The sequence below is a fragment of the Trachymyrmex cornetzi genome, unplaced genomic scaffold (genome assembly GCF_001594075.2).
Source record: "Trachymyrmex cornetzi isolate Tcor2-1 unplaced genomic scaffold, Tcor1.1 scaffold579, whole genome shotgun sequence".
In the NCBI taxonomy this organism is placed as follows: Eukaryota; Metazoa; Arthropoda; class Insecta; order Hymenoptera; family Formicidae; genus Trachymyrmex; species Trachymyrmex cornetzi.
This window is the reverse complement of record NW_017299892.1, coordinates 93,044-113,624: the sequence shown is the minus strand read 5'-3', so window position 1 is coordinate 113,624 and position 20,581 is coordinate 93,044. Positions and strand designations below refer to the sequence as shown.

The following is a 20,581-nucleotide window of genomic DNA, read 5'->3' as shown; positions in this document are numbered from 1 at the left end:
ATTTATTGTCATATAAAAATATATTTTACGTATTATTTATTTGTATTGCAATATAAAATAAAAAAAATTCTGTTAAATTAATATGTTAAAAATAAAATATCATTCACACATAATAAATTTTATAAAAATTTTATTTAGAAAGTTAATACATAATAAAATGAAAACTGCGTTATTTCTATATTTTACAATATTTGTCAATCAACAATTTACTTGTATAAGAGCGATAAATATTCATCATTTAACATATTATTTTAGAAATTTTATTTCGTAAATCACACAGTCTCATAAGCAAGTATATATCTGCATTAACAATAATGTAAGTGTAGTAATAATACTCAATCCTTTAAACGCAGGATTATGATGCTTTACGATAAAATCATTAATAATATCGTTGACATTATTAATTTTAAACAGATATAATAATGTCTTTTAAATATAACCAATATGCAATAACACCCCATAACGTTGTGGTCCACAAATTCATAGCGAGAACTGACCAATGCGTAGCATGTGACAATTTCCAAGCCCATGGAAATATGCCCCTGGTGACAATATGTCCAACATAGAGAGTAATTGGATTCAAACCTAAAACAAGTATAAAATTAAAAATATGTAGAGCTCATTTTAGTTGCAGTTAACGCATAAAAAATGGAATGCATATTTGGACACTGCATGATAAAAGAGATAAAAAAAGATTTAACAGGAAAAAGAAATTTATATATGTATTATTAGATAACACATACCTGCGTAGTTAAATGGTGCACCACTCCAATATTGTTTATAATCGACAAAGACATATAAGATTGCATATAATAAAAATGCAAAACAGGATACTGTCAAAACAAATGAAAGCGACATCATGTTCTTGCTGACTGGTATTACTCCAAATTCTTTATCAAAGTCACATAATATTCCAGCAATAAGACCCTGAATATCAATATTGATTATTATTAATCGTATAAATGTATTTTCTTTCTGTTGTCATGTTGAATAAAAAAAAAATTGGAACTTACGGTGACAAATGACCACAGTAACCAGCGTATTACTTTAGCATTGCATTGGTAGTAGAGTAATAAAATCTTTCCAGCATGGACACCCAAGTACACAACAAGTATCATAGATATAGTGTTCATTATACCTGTGACATGTTGATTATAAATTTCATTATACAAAACTTATAAAACTTTTATTGGAAAAAATAAAATATGTTATGCATACCTTCAGGATCATGAGGCAAGAGGGTACCATACACAGGATTTTGTGTTTTGGAATATATATGACTGCCAAACACGAGTCTGTCTATGTAACCGGCTGCGCCTCCAGTACAATTAGCGAATTCTCCGAAATGATGGTAACCACCGGGTCCCAAGTATCCTGTTGGACAATTCGGGACAGGCAGGAGAAACGTGATTAGGATATGCGTCATCAAAATCGCTAAAATAATCAACCACTGTGCCCAATTGTTCAAGATATCTCGAAGGATTGTAAATCGACCAAACTGTAACACGTCATCCTAAGAGGTTATTAATTATCACTATTATTGATCCACTGTAGACATATGTAACGTGTTATTATAAAGAAAAAAAAAATATGATTCAAACCTGAGAATGCGTCTTCATAAATACAGTCTCAATAGTGGCGCATATGAAGTACGAAACAGCCAGCAACTGAAGAACACCAGGAAACCGGAGATCATCTAGCGACTTTGCATAAATTGAGTTCAACATCAATCCGAGAAATATGAGAATAATTGTGCGCTGCAGGCAACGCAAAATAATCTTTCCGCGTGAATTTGACACACGAAGCTCTGATCGCTTTGATATAGTGATCGACAATCCCATGATCCACGCAAACCTGAAATTGCAGTGTAAGAGTATAATAGCGGTAGAATAAAATGTACAAAATGCGAAAGGATACAGATAATTTACCAAGGTAACACTAAGTCGGCCACTGTCAGACCATTCCACGCACTATGATTGAAAAACATATACTGGCCACCGCCGTTATTGACAAATATCATCAATAATATAGCAATCCTGAAATGATTTTCATTATATAATGTTAAGAGAGTGCGTTAAATCATTTCACATGTAAAAACTAAAAATACCCTCGGAACGTATCGACTGATCGGATCCTAGTACTAGATCTGTTTGTCCTAACCATGATATTTGCCGTCTCCGCTTCTTGAAGCTCGTCCAACTCCTGAAAGCACATATTAAATCTTGAATTAATAATATCAAGCTTAATCTTAATAATATTAAGCATAGCACACACAATCACATGATAATATACATTTGTACACTTACATCATGTACATTATCTGGAGATAATTTTCCCTTTACCACACGTATAATAAATTTAACAGTAGCAAACAAAATCGTTAGCAGGACAAACACCATAAAAGCTGCAAATATTGCTGGAAGAAAAATGATCATTGACATCAACTCCAGAAATTAAGACTAATAGCAAATTCAATTGGATTGCATTATTGTGCACTAGTAAACGTTAAAGCCATCGTGAACGAATTAAATATAAAGATAAAAATATGACAAAGAAATACGATGTGACATAAAGATGTTTAATATAAATATAGAAACCACATAATCCTTATTATACCTTAATGCTTTATGCTGTTTGGTAAAATATAAATTTTAGAATTCGAAATATTTGCATTTCATTTTTAGATTCAGATTAAATTAGTGTACAATGGTTTTAATTATGCACTAGTGCTCTTTAGTGCATTTTCAATCAAATTAACTATTAAAAAAACTGATGTAAATTTTTTAGGCTTACGAAGATAACTGTTAATAGGTTCACGAATGGTATAAATGTCCGAGCAAAGCTGCTCCGCAGAAATATTCCATCCGTAACTTCCATGTTCTTTAAAATCATATGTTGTGCTGTAAACAGACGAGTTACAGTATAATAATTGTATACTTTTATATATTAGTAAAAGATGTGATAAATAAGATGATCATAGAACTTGTATGTTCTGTTACTTACTGACAAAGTTCAGCTTTATCTTTGTAAAAAATGTGCAAGGGAAATTTCGTAGATACGACTAACGTGGTATTTTCTCCTGCTGGTAAAATAGCCCTTGGAACATCTTTGCACTACAAAAGCAAAGGATAATATTGTTAACCGTTTAAATAAAAAAATTAATGTTTCATTCAAACTCAATAGTTTTATTTTATCAAGTACGTACCAGATAGCAATCCGCTGAATGAGAAAACAATGTAACAGATCTATTATATTCGTTCAGAATGCTAAAACACGCTTTATCTATTCCAAGCGTTGCATTAGCATCGAGACAAGGATTCACTGCAACGTGCTTCATAACAGACATTTTGCTGTGATCACAGTTGCTTCATTAAAATTAAGATTTCCTCTAGTATAAGTACCACTGAAAAATGAATAAATATATATACAAAGTCTGACAATGAAGTTTTTGGACTGCAGCAATAAAAAGATAATAAAATGTTATATTTCATCTTTCAAAGTAATCTCCAATTGACATCAATACATTTCCTACATCTAACAAAGTCTGAAAACATTTTTTAAGGTAATAATTAGAGTGTTATTCAGAACACTCATCATATTTCTTTAAATATCCTTGACGTCTTGAAAATGCTTTCATCATATTTTTAAGCTATGGAAATATGAAATCTGAGAAGTCAAATCTAATTAATTAGGTAGCTCATCTCAATAATCTCTATAGCTACAAACTGTTTTATGATTTCCCTACACTCAGGAATGTTGTCATGCAATTTTCTTGGCCAAGAAAAAATTGTTGAGAATAGTCGTCACACCACCTTATTCATCGGATCTGATCTTTTCAGATTTCATGCTATTTTCAAAGCTGAAAAACATGACAAAAGGTAAACATTTTCAAGACGGACATTTAAAAAAATATAACGCTTTGAATAATATTCTAACAATAAACTTTAAAAACAGTTTTGAGTGTTTTTATATCAAAGATGTGTGAAGTATATTGATATCATAAGGGACTACTTTGAAAGATAAAATATACAATGTTTTATTATCTAACAATGAAATGTCTGTTTTCTTATTGCTCTGGGAACTTTATTGTCAGATTACAGCTGTTTCAAAATTCACTGCCAGTGCAAAAAATCTATAGTTTACATTACGTGCACTAATTGTCGGCACAGGTAGTGAATTTTGAAACATAACCTATATAAAACTCAACAAAAAAGAACAGCAAATAGATATAACTGGCATGATATTGAAGATCTGTTTTCTGTATTTATGTTACATCACCTTTTGCACTTAAAACAAGCTCGATATAACTAACTACAACATTATCTAGATATAATGCTTCCGACACAAAATAGGAAGATAATGCGCAATTTACAGGATGCTTTAAATTGCGTTTCGTCACATTGCGAAACATTAATAATCGTTTACTATACCTGTATATACATGGCAGCTAATACAATAAGAACACGGCTGGATGCACAAAGCACGGATATGATCAGAATATCTGGCTACCACGGAACAAAACAATGGGAATGAGATTGCAATTGGTACCAGTTCTATTTCGGACTCTTGTCACGGTTAAGAGACCGTAGTTCTACTAAAAAAAAAGGCTTGTTTTTGCTTATCACCTTTCTGTAAAGAGGAAAAACCAAAAAACTTAGGTCACTAGTAGAAGACATGAGGAAAAACCTAGCCAGCTAGAATACATTATACATTTATAACTATGACGAAACTCTTGTGTTGGAGTATTCTAATGGCTGTTCTACAATGTGCTTTTTGTTTCCTGTTTTCCTCTTGTCTTCTTGATTAAAAAGGTAAGAGACAAACAGCAAGAAACAGGAAACAAAAAGCACATTGTAGAACAGTCATAAATGGGGGAGAAAGACACTCAAAATCTTTCAGTTGGAAGTGGACCGACCAACCAACAAGAAAAAATACATAATGACAGGACAGAACTGATTGCAGACGCAACTTACAATTTTTCGGTTAGAAACAATTCCAAGAAAAATTATACTGACACTCGTCACTTGTCACTTTCCGTATAAAACATACACCGTTCTTCTTCTTGATTTTTAATTGGCTTTTGGTTCTGCAATAGATACCGTGGTAGCTCCGCGCGAACACGTCATAGGCCATAATTCATGTTGGGCATGGTCGGCAACCAATTGCGTTCGACTTTTAGCCACATGCGGCCGCGGGACTTTCTGAAATGCAGCGCGTTTAACGATTTATTGCTTAGGAATGACTTTGGATGCGATCTACTTCACGCTGCAAATTTAAAGCATCCTTTGATTGATCAATTCGTAAAATTCGTTCTTTTGATTGGTCAACGAAATATTTGCAGTGTTAAGTGGATTACACCCTTTGATTAAATGATTCTGCTTAATAATTTTTCAAGCGACAATTCTAATATTTTAATAATACAAGTATTATAATTTTTTTTTTATTAAAAAGAAAAATTGGATTAATTAGGGGCAATATTTTATATATGTAGAATAGAGAATTAGCTAACTTTTATCATAAAAGTGATTTAATTGAATTGTAAGGGTAGGAATTTGAAAAATAATCAAAAAATTTTTTAATCTCTTAAAAAAAATTTTCTACGAAAGTTCTCAAAAATAAAGAAACATACTAAAACTGTACGATTTTTGTAAGTATATAAAATAGACTGTATTTAGATTATAAAATGTTGACAAAAAAGATTAAGCATAAATAAAGGCTGTGTTCCATAAAGAACATTATTCTTGTATTCGGTAAACGACAAGGATAAAATGATATATCAGGTGCATTGTGTTTTACGAAGCACACGGCTAAAATTAAATGATGACAAACTATATATAACAATCCTACATAATAAATAATAATATTTTATATTGTGTTAGACGGTCTACTCAAGTTTTTGTAAAAATTTTGTGTTGAATTTTCAACATATTCGAGTGTTAATTTAACATATATTATATATTATATCAACTAAATAATATTTAACATAATAAATATGATTTATGTTAAATATTATGTTATTTACAAATTTTGTGTTAAATTGATATTCAATATTTCGTAGTGTCAAAATAACACAATTTTTACGAATGACCAAATAAAAATAATTTAATATTTTTACATAATATTTGTATTACTTTCTAACATGCATATTCATCTTTCGTTAAATTAACACAAAAATTTGAGCGGATTATTTAGGACAATGTGATCAATTTAATACAAATTGTCCAACTGTGTATTGTTTACGACAGCGACCTTTCCAAGGTTCCCGATTACTGCGCTTCGCAACCACGAACATCCTGCGATGTGACGTATAAAGTTCCTGCGGTTTCGTGAATAAACATCACGTTTCTATTAGCCGCTTGCGACGGATAGCGGATAACAATCAAACGTGATAAGGTCCGATAAGTCGGCCGTCTGGTAGGAGTTCGATAATTATATACGAATGGTATCTGAGGCTTATCAGTCGAGATTGACCACAGTCGTTTCTCTGACGCGATTCGGACGTACCTATTCGCGAAACCTTTGACACATACAAGGACCTCATCCTGCTCGTAGTGATCTCAAGGTGTTTTAGGAATTTCTCTTTCGACGCATTATGGAACCCTCGGCTATTGACGAAGCTGAGTCTACTGACGCTGAGGTACCGCAGGTAAAAATTATGCGAGCATAAAGGAATAGGGAAGAAGATTTTCTGGTTTTTTCACAACTATGACCTCTATTCTTTGAAAAGAAACATATATGAAAAACCTGTATATATGCAACGTGTGTATATACATACATAGTATTTTCTTAGTATTTTGTACATTTCTTTTCAAGAATTATAGAAGCCCTAGTTGTGGAAAAGCACACACACACACAAACAAAATCTATCGTACATTTAAATACCCTTAATTTAAGGCGCTGAAAACTGCGCGTGAGGAAAACAGCCCTGCAAAATTAATTGATAAAATTATTTTTTATATACTCATACTATTAATTGCAAGCATGTGTAAAATAATTACTTCGAAATAATTTTACATTAATATGCAGCATTATGCAGCATTTTACTACCAGACATATCAATTTTGAAATAATGGGTCAAGAAAATATAAATATAGCTAATAATTATTTAAATTTCTACTTTAATCGCGCTGAATTTTCAATACAATTATATTAAATAATTAAAAGTCCTTAATCAAAATAAAATATTTCTATTAGCAAATATTTTGTAATATTTCTTTTCAATATTAATTATTTAAAATCAACAGTTGAAGAAATAATTTTGTAACGTATCTATTAGGCTAATACTACAATGTGCTTTTTGTTTCCTGTTTCTTGCTGTGTCTCTGTTTGTCTCTTGCCTTTTTGATCAAGAAGGCAAGAGACAAACAGCAAGAAATAGGAAACAAAAAGCACATTGTAGAATTAGCCTTAGCCTTTACGGTATGCTGAGCTTCATATGTTCATTATCTCGATTCTCTCGATTAAAATTCAATGTAATACAATGTGTAAAAAATCGTTTTTGTATATTACTAACAATTTATAATACAAAAGAACTTTTTTTTTACATATCTCTTAAATTTTATCCATTTAAAACACAAAGGCACGTTTTCCTTTGTTCGCATTTTTTTTCTTCTTCTGCGTTATATTTCAAAACAATTACCCTGAATCAAATTTATGAGTAAACTCCCTTTTAATGTTTTTTGTACACAGAAAATTCATACTGATTTTTAAAAAATTACCAGTAGAAAATAACAAAAGAAGTGAGTCACTCTATATAAATTTAAATACATAGAATATAAGTATCAATACTTGTGTCAATGACAATCTGAATCATTGATAACGGTCGCTTGTTTCACTATCACTTGGAGAAATTTTTATTCTCTAATCTGTTAGAAAAGGATGACTAACTTATGCCCATTTCCACCAACGTAAATTAACTTTTAATCTCGGTCCAATTTACTCTTTGTCTTTTTTTAATCTTTAAAATTAGAAAAAGACGAAGAATAAATCGAACTGAGATTAAAATTAATCTAGATTGGTGGAAACGGACATAAATTAGCATTAGTAGCTCAAACATACTGCGATACTTGTGGCCTTTGTTGCATCGATAGCTTCTGTTATCCTGATTTTATCATCGATCACTGCTTTATTTACAGATTGTTCTGATGATAGATAGATAAAAGAGATTTTGTAAATGTGTGTGATTTAATATCAATATTAATATTATCAAGATCAATATTAATATTAATAGCTGTCGATGTAAAATTTTCTTCTAATAAAACAAGCATGCGATTCTCTTGGTTAATATTTTCTCGATGTATATACTGTTATTAATAAATTCAGTATATATATAATATCGTCGTTAAAACTAACGATAACATAATAAATGTATTTGTCGATTTCTAAAATAGTAGTATAAATTTTAGATTTAACTAAATATTTTTATAAGCAGAATGATAGAAGAATTTATTTATATAAAATTAGACAGTTTCATGTAAAACAATAAAGACAACTCTTGAAATATCTAACGTGGTTCTAAAAGTAAGTAGAGATTTCTATTTTTGTAATTTGAATAATTTTTTATATATTTTAAAAAAAATTATCTTTTTCGCAAAAACGAAAATAATAATAATAATAATCATATATATGAAAATAAAAATAATTATAATTAATTTAAAATTTTATACATATACGTGCAGAGAGATCAAGACAGTAGAAAGACAACGAGAAATTAAATGACCGATATATACACAATTACGATACAGGCTTTATCCATTACATTATATTGATTATAAAATTAAAATGCCGATTAGTTAGTCAGTCTAAGGGCTACCGCAGACAAAATTTCGTAATGTAAGGCGTAAACTTAAGCTGATGACTCTGGTAGCAAGCTGACAATATCATTTTGTGGTTATTTTGGCAAAATGAGTTCACTATCAGGGGGGCCAATTAGGATATTGCTTTAGATCTGCGTAATCTAATAGAAATAGAAGCAGTAAACTTATCCATAAGGCAAATTTCAACCGGTTGAAGTTTGTCTTATAGATAAATTTATTGTTTTATTTTTATTTCTGTTAGATTACGTAGATCTAAAGTAATATCCTTATCGGCTTAAGTTTACGTCTTATGGTTACTGTTACAAAAATTTTGTCTACGGTATAACCTTAAAATGGCTAGAACGGTGTAAGATAACCAAGCTAAAAATAAACTGAAAGCCGGCAAAACCTTTATTTCGAGGAGCCCCTGCTCCGGATAAGCGCTGATGATTGGCTAAACCCAACTGCCATTTCTATGACAAGGGACAAAAATCTTTCCCTTTCTCTCCTCATACATGTGTAACCTGCGTTAGTGTTCGTTGTGCTGTCCTAGGAAATACGTCGCAATTTTGAATATTACAGCCAAACAGATCTGAGGAGAATTCAGTGTTCGGTCATAAATTTTATAAATCTGTGATGTGTAATTTAATTTTTTATACAATAATCGTTACAAACACGATTCATTTTTAATTTTTAAGCCACAAGTTATGAGCATTTGATTGTTAAAGTGAACACGTGTTCACAATCAACGCCGGAGTCATGGATACATTCAAGGAAAGAGTGAAGCAAATCCACATTCTCGATTTTTTAATTGAATTAGGAAAAAGAGAAGAGAAATGCTATGACTTGTTGAAGAAAGTGTTCAAAAATCGCAGTTTAACTCGTGACAACATACATGACTATTTTGTTGAAGTCAATGGAAACGCGAGACGATTCTTTAATATAAAGAAAGAAATTGGGAAGAAAAAGAATAAGGTACTGCATAATTTTTGTGTATTTCAGGAAAAAAAAACACTAGGAATGAACAGTTTAATCAGAAGTAGTTTTTCGTTTTATATTTGGATCTCTTAATTTATTAGCTGTATCATATTTTCTCTTTTATGTATAATGTACTGGTTCGCGTAAAGAAGGCACGTGTCTCCAGATTCTTTAATGTTTCTTTACACAGTGTTATAGAGAGAAATATTCGCAAGTAGGTATTCCATATGATACGGCAGATACAACATAAATCGTATTGCATCTACTAATTACAGTAGTCTTTTGTCTTTTATTGTCTTCTCTCTGTGTATCTCGATATACTTCTGAACGTTAGGCCCTGCGCACAATAGAAGGAATAAGGAACAAAAAATAAACGATTTCAACCTATCAAATATCGGATACATCGGAATACACGGTTTCTGATAGGTTGGAATCCTTATTCCTTCTATTGTGCCCGCACCCATTACTTTTGGGCTGCATTCCAAGACTTTTTCTCCGAGGAAAATTTTACTTGAAATATATAGTACACGTAACTCAATATCATAGCATATTGAGTAAAAAAGAGGAAGTTTTGGAACGTAGCTATGTCTCTCAATCATATAACATAATTAAGATTGAAAAAGTTAAATAATAAGTACCGTTACAAAAAAAAAGTTAACTGATCCTGAAAAGTAACGCGTTACGATAACTTAAAAAATAACGAATCATTATTTTTCTGTTAACTTTTTATAATTTTTGCATTACTATTTTAAATAAAAAATCTCATACGTTTCTAATATTACTAAATTATTTTACTTATTGTACACATTATTTATTATAAACATTCGATTATATGCTATACATTATTTAATAAATTAATATATACTTGGAATTAAAATTATTATAGGATCGATATTAAGACGAGTTTATATACAGGGATGTCCCTGTATAAAAGAATCCTAACTTAATACAAATTATTTAAAAAGTATGGTGTTTATTAGAAACAAAGATATAATTTATATAATCAATAAAAAATAATCACTAATTATTTATTAAATATTTTAAGCCAGCGGCACACGATGCTTACTTCCTTGTTGGATTACTAGCTGGATTAGAATCTTGTTAGCATGGCAGCTCTACGATGGCCAGATTTTAACCCAGCTAGCAATGCAGCAAGAAACAAGCATCGTGTGCCGCCGGCTTTAGTTAGTCCAACGTTGACGAATAAATTTATATATTAAGTAAGGGGCTGCGCACAATGAAAGGAATAAGGAACAGGGAACAGAGAATAAGAATTTTAATCCATCAGAAATCTTGTATTGTGGAATACACAGTTTCTGATAAGCTGAAATTCTTATTCTCTGTTCCCTATTCCTTTCATTGTACGCAGTCCCTAACTGTAAAAGTAACTATTAAATTAGTTACTAGTTGCCAAAAAATGTAACCAGCAATAGGCCTGTTCTTTTTGGCAGAACTTTTGCACCAATTTACCTTTTTTCCTCTTCTTTCCTCTTCTGGAGAGAAAAGATGAATTGGTGCAAAAGTTCAGCCAAAAAGAACAGGCCTAATAAGTTAAGTTACAGTCAGGGACTTAAAGGAATAACGAATAGGAACAGGGTATAACTGATTTTGACCAACCAGAAACGGGTTACATTGGAATACTGGCTTCTGATAGGTTGAAATTTTATTCCGTTTCCTATATCTTTGCTTATGCGCATCTCTTAAAGAAATGTAAAAAATGGTTAATGCCCGTATTTATAGCCAGGCCTTATATCTAAGGCTTCCTTCAGCTATGATAACAATTGTAACCTCCATCTGAAACTTCTTTGTAATTAATATCTCATTGTAGAGTAACATTTGGTACTAAAATGTTGTAAAATATTTTATTTTATTTCTTTGATTTATTAACAAACACTGTCATTCATACATTGTATCTAAGACTTTGTTACGAAGGAGAAAAATTCCCATAATTATTCTTTGATTAACAAAATTAATTGTTTATAACAAATAGAAGTATTAATAAAATTTACCTACCAATGCAATAGATATATTTCATTTTCTTTATTAAATTAATTTGTTTAAGAACAATAAAAAAACTTCCATAACTTTTTAACTAACGATAGATTGTTAACAATAATTACCAAGAGCAGCAAAGTAGTTTGCTGTAACACATTTTTTATCTCTCGAATTATTAACTAATCTAATATGAATATGACTTATTTTAATTCGTTTTTCGCAATTTTTGCCATCTACTTGTTATAGTCGCAAGCATGTAAACAGAAAAGCAATAAAACATTTTGAACAAAGAATTTCAGCAGAGTTCCCTCCATCAATTTACAAACGTTTTGCTCAAACTGTACATTTTTGATAATATTTGTGTGTGTATTTGATATTATTTACATGTAATCTTACTCTCCTTTTTCTCTTCGTTTTTTTTTCTTTTTTTTTATTGTGTTTAGATTTTACTTTGAAAATCGTCTGCTAGTGTTTATTTAGCACGTCTACTATACGATAAAGGAATTTTTAAATAAATATAAGTTAAATTAATACATTAATTTTATTAATTTATCAATATTAAATTTGTATAATAGTTTAAATATTAATAATATTTTAATAAATTAATTTTATAATTCATTAATAAATAAATTAAAATTAATTTTAAACTAGATTAATTAATAAATTAATTTTCAGACGGAGATGAACAACAACATAGGAAATACATCGTCTAACTCATCTAATCTCACTCTCCTAAGAAGGAGATCCAATTCCGCGGTGATTGATTCTATCGGCTTGAAAAAATACTTAAAGGTTTTTACATACCGACGCCGGAGCAAATCTCTAACTTCTACAGATTACTATGTATGTAGACCTGTGATTACGAGGTTCTCGTTTTTCAACGAAAGATATTTTGAATTTATTTTATAATTAACTCTTACCGTACTAATATGGGTAACTAATGATTCCTGTTCGTGCAAGTTTGAGTTTTTCGGTAATTATAAATTGTACTACATTTTATTATTTTCCAAAATGAAGAGTCAATATTTATTCTAGAAAGTTGAAAGTATGTTGGTGAATTTTTATAGATTTTTTGAATTATTTTGAAGAGGTGAAAAAACGAAAAGATTCTAGTGACCCTTGATAGTATGGATGAAGCACCAAATTGTACATAGTACAGTAAAGGTTAATATGACAAAATTATATGAAAGCAAGATATAAATCTTTTACAATGTAAACCGATTGTTTTCTTAGACACAATCAGCTTCTCATTGTATGGATACTTCGTGTATTCCGGGAACATCCCGAGATAATCATACAATAAGAACAATAAGCGATCATGCAACGAATAATAAGCGAGAAGGTGAACAATCCAACAAGAGGGCGAAATCACCTCTATCGACAATCGATGCTATCGGCACGTACGTTATATAAAAAAATGAATGATAAGAAAAAGTCTTATTAACTTAGAGAGACATCATAATTCTGAAACTAAGCAGTACAATTCAATAAATTTTTGTGATAATATTTTAGACCGAGAAGTAATTAAATAAAACGTAAACTAAATAAAAATATTACCATTAAGGTAATATTAATTTGGAGTTAAATAAACTCTCAATTAAACGAGTTTTATATTGAATGTATATAAATACTTCTTTAAAGTTATTACTAAAAATCGTTAAATACTCACAACTGTATACGTTTAATTTCACTGATACTATAGTTACAATCGTTTTCCGACCACAAATATTTCCAGCTGCGTTTTATTCATTAACATCAAAATATATTTTTATATCAAGGATTAGATTTTATATTAAAAAATTTGGAAATTTAATTATACTTTATTTTCCGTTTTATTTTTTTGTTCAGCATCGAACAAAAGCCATTGATAAACAGCCCTTCAGAACTTACTGCATTAATGCCAGTTGAAAAGGATGCAGATTGCTATAACATGAATCACAATAATCGCGGTAAGTGCATAATCTTCAATCACGAAGATTTCTCTCTGTCTACACAAATGAAACGAGAGGGTTCCGCAAAGGATGCAGAAAGATTACAAAAAACTTTTGGAGACCTCGGATTTGACGTTGAACTTCACAATGACTTTAAATTCTCCGAAATACAAAAGGTGCTGAAGAGAGGTAAAAATATTATATATTACGTTTTACATCAATTTATTTTATATTCGTCTTTTTTCAAGTCTTGACTGTGTATTTTACTTAGCGCAAAACTCTAGTGTTGCGTAATATGAATTAACAATTTTAGTAAAGTACTAAAAAATTTAACTAAATAGATACAAATTAAAAATTTTGTTCGGATTATCAAAATAATTGAATCGGTAATCGAAGGGGACAAGTCCAATTTTTTCTCGAAAATTAGTTTTTTTGTTCATTGATCTTGAAATGGCGGATTGATACGCTTTTAGTGCAAATAAGGAACTTATTTTAGGCTTCTAATTCTAACAGCTTAAAGTAGACATTGAAAATAAGTAATAAGTATAGAAAGAGTATGAGACCAGGACTTGCAAGTTTGGAGATTTGACAAAATGGAATACGTGATACATCCTGTTAGAATGTAGCTTTTTAATGAGATTTTTCAAATAACCAGCGACTGAACTTGAAAAGTAGTCAGAATAAGAGATATTTTTAGTCACTATTTTAACTCCAATGTTTTAGAAAAGTTTTATGTAAATTATCCCATGTTGTTTCATATAAAAAAAGACATTATTTTAAATATATATTTTAAATATATAAAGTAGCATCCCGGGAAAAAATGTTATACACCTATATGGACATATTTTATATATAATTATATATAATTGTATATAAAATATGTCAATTTTTTATATAGTTATATATAATTTTATGTAATTATATATAAAATATTTTTTCTCGGGATACTACAAATTTTTTTATTTTTTCGAGTGCAAAAAGAGTATATAAGTCCAATGTTGGATCCCAAGCAGAACAACAAGTCACAATAACGTCAAAATAACATTAAAACAAATCGGAAATAATTGAAAAATTATTTTTAATAATTATTTTGGTGTCATATTTTGATCATAATGGCTTACCGTTCTGCTTAGGGTGTAAAAGGGATGTAAGTTCAAACTTGAAATTTAAGATTTTTATTTAATAGATAAGCATTTCAGAAACTAAAATGTTTCAAAGATATTATTAAATTTCATACTTGATTTCTCAAAAATAATTTTGTTAGTTTTATTACTACACACACACATACACACACAAACACACACGCACGCACGCACACACACACACACAAAACTAAAGTTAAATATAGATGTGTATATAAAGCCTATATAAGTCAGCACTGGATGAATGTTATTATAATTTATTTTAAATATAAATAAATACATAAACGTTTCGATTCTTGATCCTTATCAGTTATACGAATAAGTCACGTGTTATAATTTGCACCTGTTCATCCAGTACTGGCTCATATAGGCTTTATATACACATTTATAGATTAATTCATTTGGGTCTGTATTAAGAGCTTTTTAATATTAAATTTAAATAGTTTTTTGTTAATACTGAAAAATTTGATGTCTATTTTGCTTTCTGCACTCACCAACTCAATTACGTAGGACTTTTACAACATCGTCATCAACTTAAGCGTTTTACATAATTATTTTAATAATAAATAAAATTATAATAATAAACTAAAATTATTGTCACATTCGTAGTCAGCTAAATTTTTAGTAAAATGCTTTAGTAAAACTATTCTTTCTATGTATGTGTATTTATTTAATTCAACTTTCGCACGATTGTATTTACATGTAACAGTGAGTCAGCTCGACCATACGGATAATGATTGCCTCTGTGTCATTACATTAACCCATGGTGTGAAGAAGGACATAATATGCGCGAACGATGTCATGTACGAATCCAATGAGCTTTGGAAGCCTTTTGCTGCTGACAAATGTTTGACGCTTGCAGGCAAACCTAAGCTGTTTTTTATCCAAGTAAACCAACTAAAACTAATGTTTTTGAGTCTTGTTCTATTTTAAAATTATCGACGTATTCCGATATGTTTCCGCTTTGTCATTATTTTGTCCTGCTTGTCTAGCTCGTCTATATATAACTTTTTGTTTAGGCTTGTAGAGGCGATGAATCCGATGATGGTATTCAACTGATAGCCCCTCGATCTTTAAAAGGAACGGAAACTGATAGCGCTTATACAAGTTATTCTATTCCAATTCACGCGGATTTTCTGTTAGCTCACAGCTCAATTGAAGGTAAGTGTCAATTAATTATATTTAATATTTCTTTTATTAAAGAAACTGTTACAATACTTATTTTTTAATTCTATTATTTCATAAAAACATATTACAATTGTACCGTTAAAAAGGGCTAAGAGTTAATACGCAGCTAATCATTTTTTTTAACAAAATATTGCATAAATTGGATTTATTTCTTTTCAAGATTTTAAATGCGATATGCAAAAAACGCATATAATATGTACAATAAATTTAACTAGATATAAAAATCTTAGCACACTCTTAATAACTAACTATAAAATAAATTATTTTAATCACATTATATGTACATACATATAAAGGAATAAAAAGTGATGTAAGTCACTTTTTAAACCTATTGAGTATTTTACATGATTTAAAATCAAACGTAGTGAAGTTCCGCTGTATTTAAAAGAATGATTTATATTATATTGGTTATGGCATTTACTTAAGGCATAAAACTTAATATTATTTTTTTATGATAATTTAATCTGTTAGATAAGTCTGGATTTGCGATTCTGAACAGTTTTTCTGGAGAATAAATAATCTTTTAGTATAGCTAAAAAGGGTCACTGAAAATAACATAACAAAAGAGGGGATATTATTGATAAATCAATGAATTAATATAAATAAATACGTTCAACGTAATTCTCTGTTATTTCAAGGTTTTTATACCTGGAGGAGTCCCTATGAAGGAACATGGTATATACAGTCCTTATGCGACATCTTAGACGAACATGGAACAACAATGGATTTGATGAAAATGTTGACTTTAACAGCGCGAAAGGTTGCCACAGAATTTTCCTCCTCCAATCCCGAGTATAGAACTTTACACAACAAGAGACAGGTGCCATCAGTAACGACGATGCTGATCAGATCTGTTTATTTTCCACCAAAATTGAAGAAATAATTTTGCAGAGAAATTGCAAGAAATTTTCAAAAAGGACAGAAAAAATTGATAGGCTGAGCCTGTATTTGTAAATGAATATAGCATTTCTTAAATTACTTTAATTATTAAATAATTAAGTAACAGCAATTATTCTAGATAGAACAATAGAATAAAAAATCTGGATACGGTGTTCGCAAAAAAATTAGAAAAGTGAAATATCTTTTAAAAGACTGAAAACAAGAATGCATTTATATTCATGCTTTAAAGATATATATATATATATCTTTATTTAAATATTAGGAAGATATTCTGATAATGTTATGACGCGAAAATTACAGTTAAAAACTGTAATGCTTTTTAGAATAGATCTATTTACATTCACAGATTTCCAAAAATCAGTGTTTGAATCTGTCTTATACATTACTTCTGTATGGGCGTACTCTAAATTTTAGTCGAGAGAGGGGCAATAATTTTTTTACACAAAACTATTTTTATTGAAATACTTATTTCAAGGTTCTTTTGAGAACTTCCTTATGAATAACGTGTGAGTGACGAATTAAGCAATGAGTGTTGAACTTTTTATCGTAAAAATGATTTTCAGAACTGTTTCTTCTCATCAGAATTTCGAGGGAGTAAGTGCTCCTCCTTTTCACCTCCTTGCATACGCCCATGGATTATTTCATGATATTGTCTTTATTTTAAATGCAAAATGCACTATTTTTATTTTATATATACATATATGTTGAACTTATGATCTCTTATATTTCTTATTAGTATATACGTTTAATAATACAAAATAATTAATACAATGCGTTTTATATTATAATCTAATTCTATATAAGTTCGACTTTATTATTGTAATTCCTTCCAACAATAATGTTGTTTTCATTTTCTACATATATGAAAACATTATTTTTATGTTGGATATATATAATTGTATGTGATATATATACATATATATATGTATACATATCACAAGTATACAAATATACGTATATACTCTATAATAATAGAATAAAGTTAAAATAAGTTGTTCGTATATTATAATAGTTACAAGTTTACTACAAATGGGAAAATTAAAAAAAAATGTAACTTAGTAACCTAATTTCTTATAATACTTTACAAATAAGTCTTTATACTTTAATAAATAGATAATGACTAAGTTTCTATCGTTTCTATCATTGACGCTTATATTTAGCAAATAATGTAATTACTAATTATTGTATAATATTAACTACATTCAGAAGACAAAATCAATCGGCGAGCACTCAATTTTCTTTATTACGATTGGTTTGTAGCTTTAGATCCAACAAAGAACTAAAAGCAATAATCAATTATATCAAAGAATCATTGAACGGCTTTATCTTCTGAATGCAATAATTATCGCTTATGTTGTGACGTCTTTTGATCACTCGTTGTAAGGATGATAAGACTTGAATGCAAGAATGATACTAGAATTACATATTTTTTTAATTCGGGAGAGAGCATTTCCACAATTACGCTACTGATCTCTTTGCGCAATTCTTTTTTTAATTAGGATTGAGAGAATTTTTAAGGGTTGCGAGTTTAAAAAAACCTCGTTTGTTGTCTCTGAAAACCTCTCTCGACACTTTTCGTTCTTTCTCGTAATTGTTTGCGTTTGCACTGATCCATTGCAACATATATTTATCCAACCCTTCCTGTGACTGATTTCTTCTTTTTCCTTTTTCGTGTCTTTCCCTTTCCTTCGTCTGACCAAATACCTATCTCGTCAGGATGCCATTCGACGCCCCCCGACATTTAATTAAACGTCGACCGCCTACGGTCGAAAACGATACAGCTTGTTCAACGCACGAAAACGACATTGTTCCCCATTCGCCGATCACGCGCCACCGCAACATCGTTAACGCGTTCGTCATTGACTTAAACCGCTATCGTTATCCACGCAATTACCTCCCGTTCCCCGTGAAAGATGGGACGAGTTAAAAGAAATTTAACATTGTTTCGTAGACTTCTAATTTATAAATTTTCAATTTTTGAAAGATTAGAGAGAGATTAATTTAACCCGTTAACAAATATGAGTAGATTCGAAACATCCTGCACGTTTGCACAAGTTCAGAAATATTTTCTGTCTTTTGTCGATATTTTTCAATCTACCTGTTTTTTGCAAATTGAATTTCAGCTAAGACTAAGAAAGTTCTAGCTGCATTATTGATGAAAGCACGTAGAAGTTGATATATCGACGTTGACGCCGCGACAAACGCATCAGTCGCACCCTCTATAACAGACAACCCCTTGTCAAGCTGTGACCCGAGGAGCAGGGTCATGGTGCGTCTTCAAGGTGGCCTGGTAATTACATCAATTAGCTTTGCAAGAGCGCATTTAAGAACGGATCAGATATTACCGCAAAGCTTCGCATGAAATGAGAGTTAATTCTATCGTAGGCAATTGAGAATTAGTGCATAGCAGATACGATTTAATCAGGTAGTTAGATGAAACGTCTGATATTTTAATGTGACTTTTAATATGATTCCTTCAGCGTCTGCATAATTGCACGTTACTGACGTAGTAAAATCGCTTTCATTGCCTACGTTTATTTCCCGTTTTGAAAGCCAAGAGATTGATCAAGATTGTAATGAAAACCTGGGAAGATCAGTCAATATATATAATAATCTATAAGCTGTAAATAGTTACATGAAGAAAAGTTATCATAATTAGCATTGAATTAATGTATTTCTTGAGATGGTTATTATTGGAGTAGCTGCTGAAAAAAATGACGATTTTCAGAAGACTTTGAGATATGTCTCCGGAATCAAGCGAGACAGCGAGGAAGTTGTGTGTCAATTGGGATTTCAAATAAGCGGTGAAGACAACGGGATCATAGTTGAACCTCCAGAGGACTCTGGACCATGCATTCGGAAACTAGGAATGAAACAGGATGAGGGTGGCGACAAGCGGGGGTGAGGGTCGGCCGCGGAGGGAGCCTAAGGACCAGGAGTTTGCGCGAACAGATCAATACGGGGTCTGTCCCCCGCACATGAACATGTCTCTTACCCGCTCTTTCTCACTCCCTCCCCCCCCTCTCTCTCTCTCACTGTTTTCATCTCGCGCCGCTCCTCTATCTTTCTCTCTTTCTACTCTTTTTGTGTATTTTTGTATTTTATCTGTTTTCCTCTCACATGAATTGTCTCCGATGTGAGATTATATTTTAATTCTCGATTACTTCCATTCGCTGTACTCGCCATTCTTTTTATACCTTTTTACGTTTGCTTTAGCTCTCTTTCTTTCTGTGACGTAATAATATCTGACGTAGTAATAATGACTATAGGAAGGATCTCTTACGTAATCTAGGGTTTTTAAAATAAATTTCTTTGTATTTAAATTAATTTAGCTCTCTATATTTAAGATCATCGATTCATCCATGTCTCTTTCTCCTTCCTAATCTGCGATCCTTACAATCCTCCTATCTGAGAGCTACTCCCTTTTGCTCTAACCCACATTCTCCGTGTCTTCTATTAATATTCTCGCTCAATTGAATATCTTGAAGACTCTGTCTGCCATAAGCTCAACATATCCTATTCGTTCTAAGTAGATATCCTTGGATTCATCCCTCACGCTCGAAAATATCTTTTCCTATCATCGCCTACTGATATAATTTTTTTTTTTCAAGCGTCTGTAAAATCCATCCAATCGCTGCTCTACTCTATGATA

At 30.6% G+C, this 20,581-nt stretch overlaps 2 protein-coding genes across 5 annotated transcripts; one reads left to right on the top strand and one right to left on the bottom strand.

The window, feature by feature from the left end:
- Positions 1–234: 234 nt before the first annotated feature.
- LOC108766249 (heparan-alpha-glucosaminide N-acetyltransferase) lies at positions 235–5,045 on the bottom strand. 4 transcript variants are annotated; one of them, XM_018515421.1, is made up of 13 exons: positions 4,974–5,045; positions 4,431–4,629; positions 3,206–3,403; positions 3,004–3,113; positions 2,794–2,900; positions 2,307–2,416; positions 2,108–2,202; positions 1,929–2,036; positions 1,602–1,854; positions 1,219–1,513; positions 1,014–1,138; positions 744–927; positions 235–585 (listed from the first exon to the last, which is right to left on the bottom strand). In XM_018515421.1, the coding sequence occupies exons 3-13, from the start codon at positions 3,344–3,346 to the stop codon at positions 407–409; spliced, it is 1,707 nt and encodes a 568-aa protein (XP_018370923.1). In that variant the 5' UTR covers positions 3,347–3,403; positions 4,431–4,629; positions 4,974–5,045; the 3' UTR covers positions 235–406. The 4 variants fall into 4 exon arrangements, with proteins under 4 accessions (XP_018370923.1, XP_018370925.1, XP_018370922.1 ...); XM_018515423.1 differs by lacking the exon at positions 4,974–5,045 and adding an exon at positions 4,711–4,751; XM_018515420.1 differs by lacking the exon at positions 4,974–5,045 and having other exon boundaries at positions 4,431–4,694.
- A 1,432-nt stretch (positions 5,046–6,477) lies between these two features.
- LOC108766272 (caspase-1) lies at positions 6,478–16,945 on the top strand. The gene is made up of 7 exons (XM_018515453.1): positions 6,478–6,646; positions 12,444–12,611; positions 13,002–13,168; positions 13,617–13,888; positions 15,551–15,729; positions 15,861–16,002; positions 16,668–16,945. Exons 1-7 carry the CDS (start codon positions 6,593–6,595, stop codon positions 16,910–16,912), a joined length of 1,227 nt encoding a protein of 408 aa, XP_018370955.1. The 5' UTR covers positions 6,478–6,592; the 3' UTR covers positions 16,913–16,945.
- Positions 16,946–20,581: the final 3,636 nt, after the last annotated feature.

Coding starts and splice junctions, on each gene's coding strand:
- LOC108766272 (XM_018515453.1), top strand. CDS start 6,593: ATGGAACCCTCGGCTATTGACGAAGCTGAGTCTACTGACGCTGAGGTA. Junction 6,647..12,443: donor CTGACGCTGAGGTACCGCAG/GTAAAAATTATG, acceptor ATTAATTTTCAG/ACGGAGATGAACAACAACAT. Junction 16,003..16,667: donor AGCTCACAGCTCAATTGAAG/GTAAGTGTCAAT, acceptor TGTTATTTCAAG/GTTTTTATACCTGGAGGAGT.
- LOC108766249 (XM_018515421.1), bottom strand. CDS start 3,346: ATGTCTGTTATGAAGCACGTTGCAGTGAATCCTTGTCTCGATGCTAAT. Junction 3,114..3,205: donor ATTCAGCGGATTGCTATCTG/GTACGTACTTGA, acceptor TTGCTTTTGTAG/TGCAAAGATGTTCCAAGGGC. Junction 1,855..1,928: donor GCCGACTTAGTGTTACCTTG/GTAAATTATCTG, acceptor CTGCAATTTCAG/GTTTGCGTGGATCATGGGAT.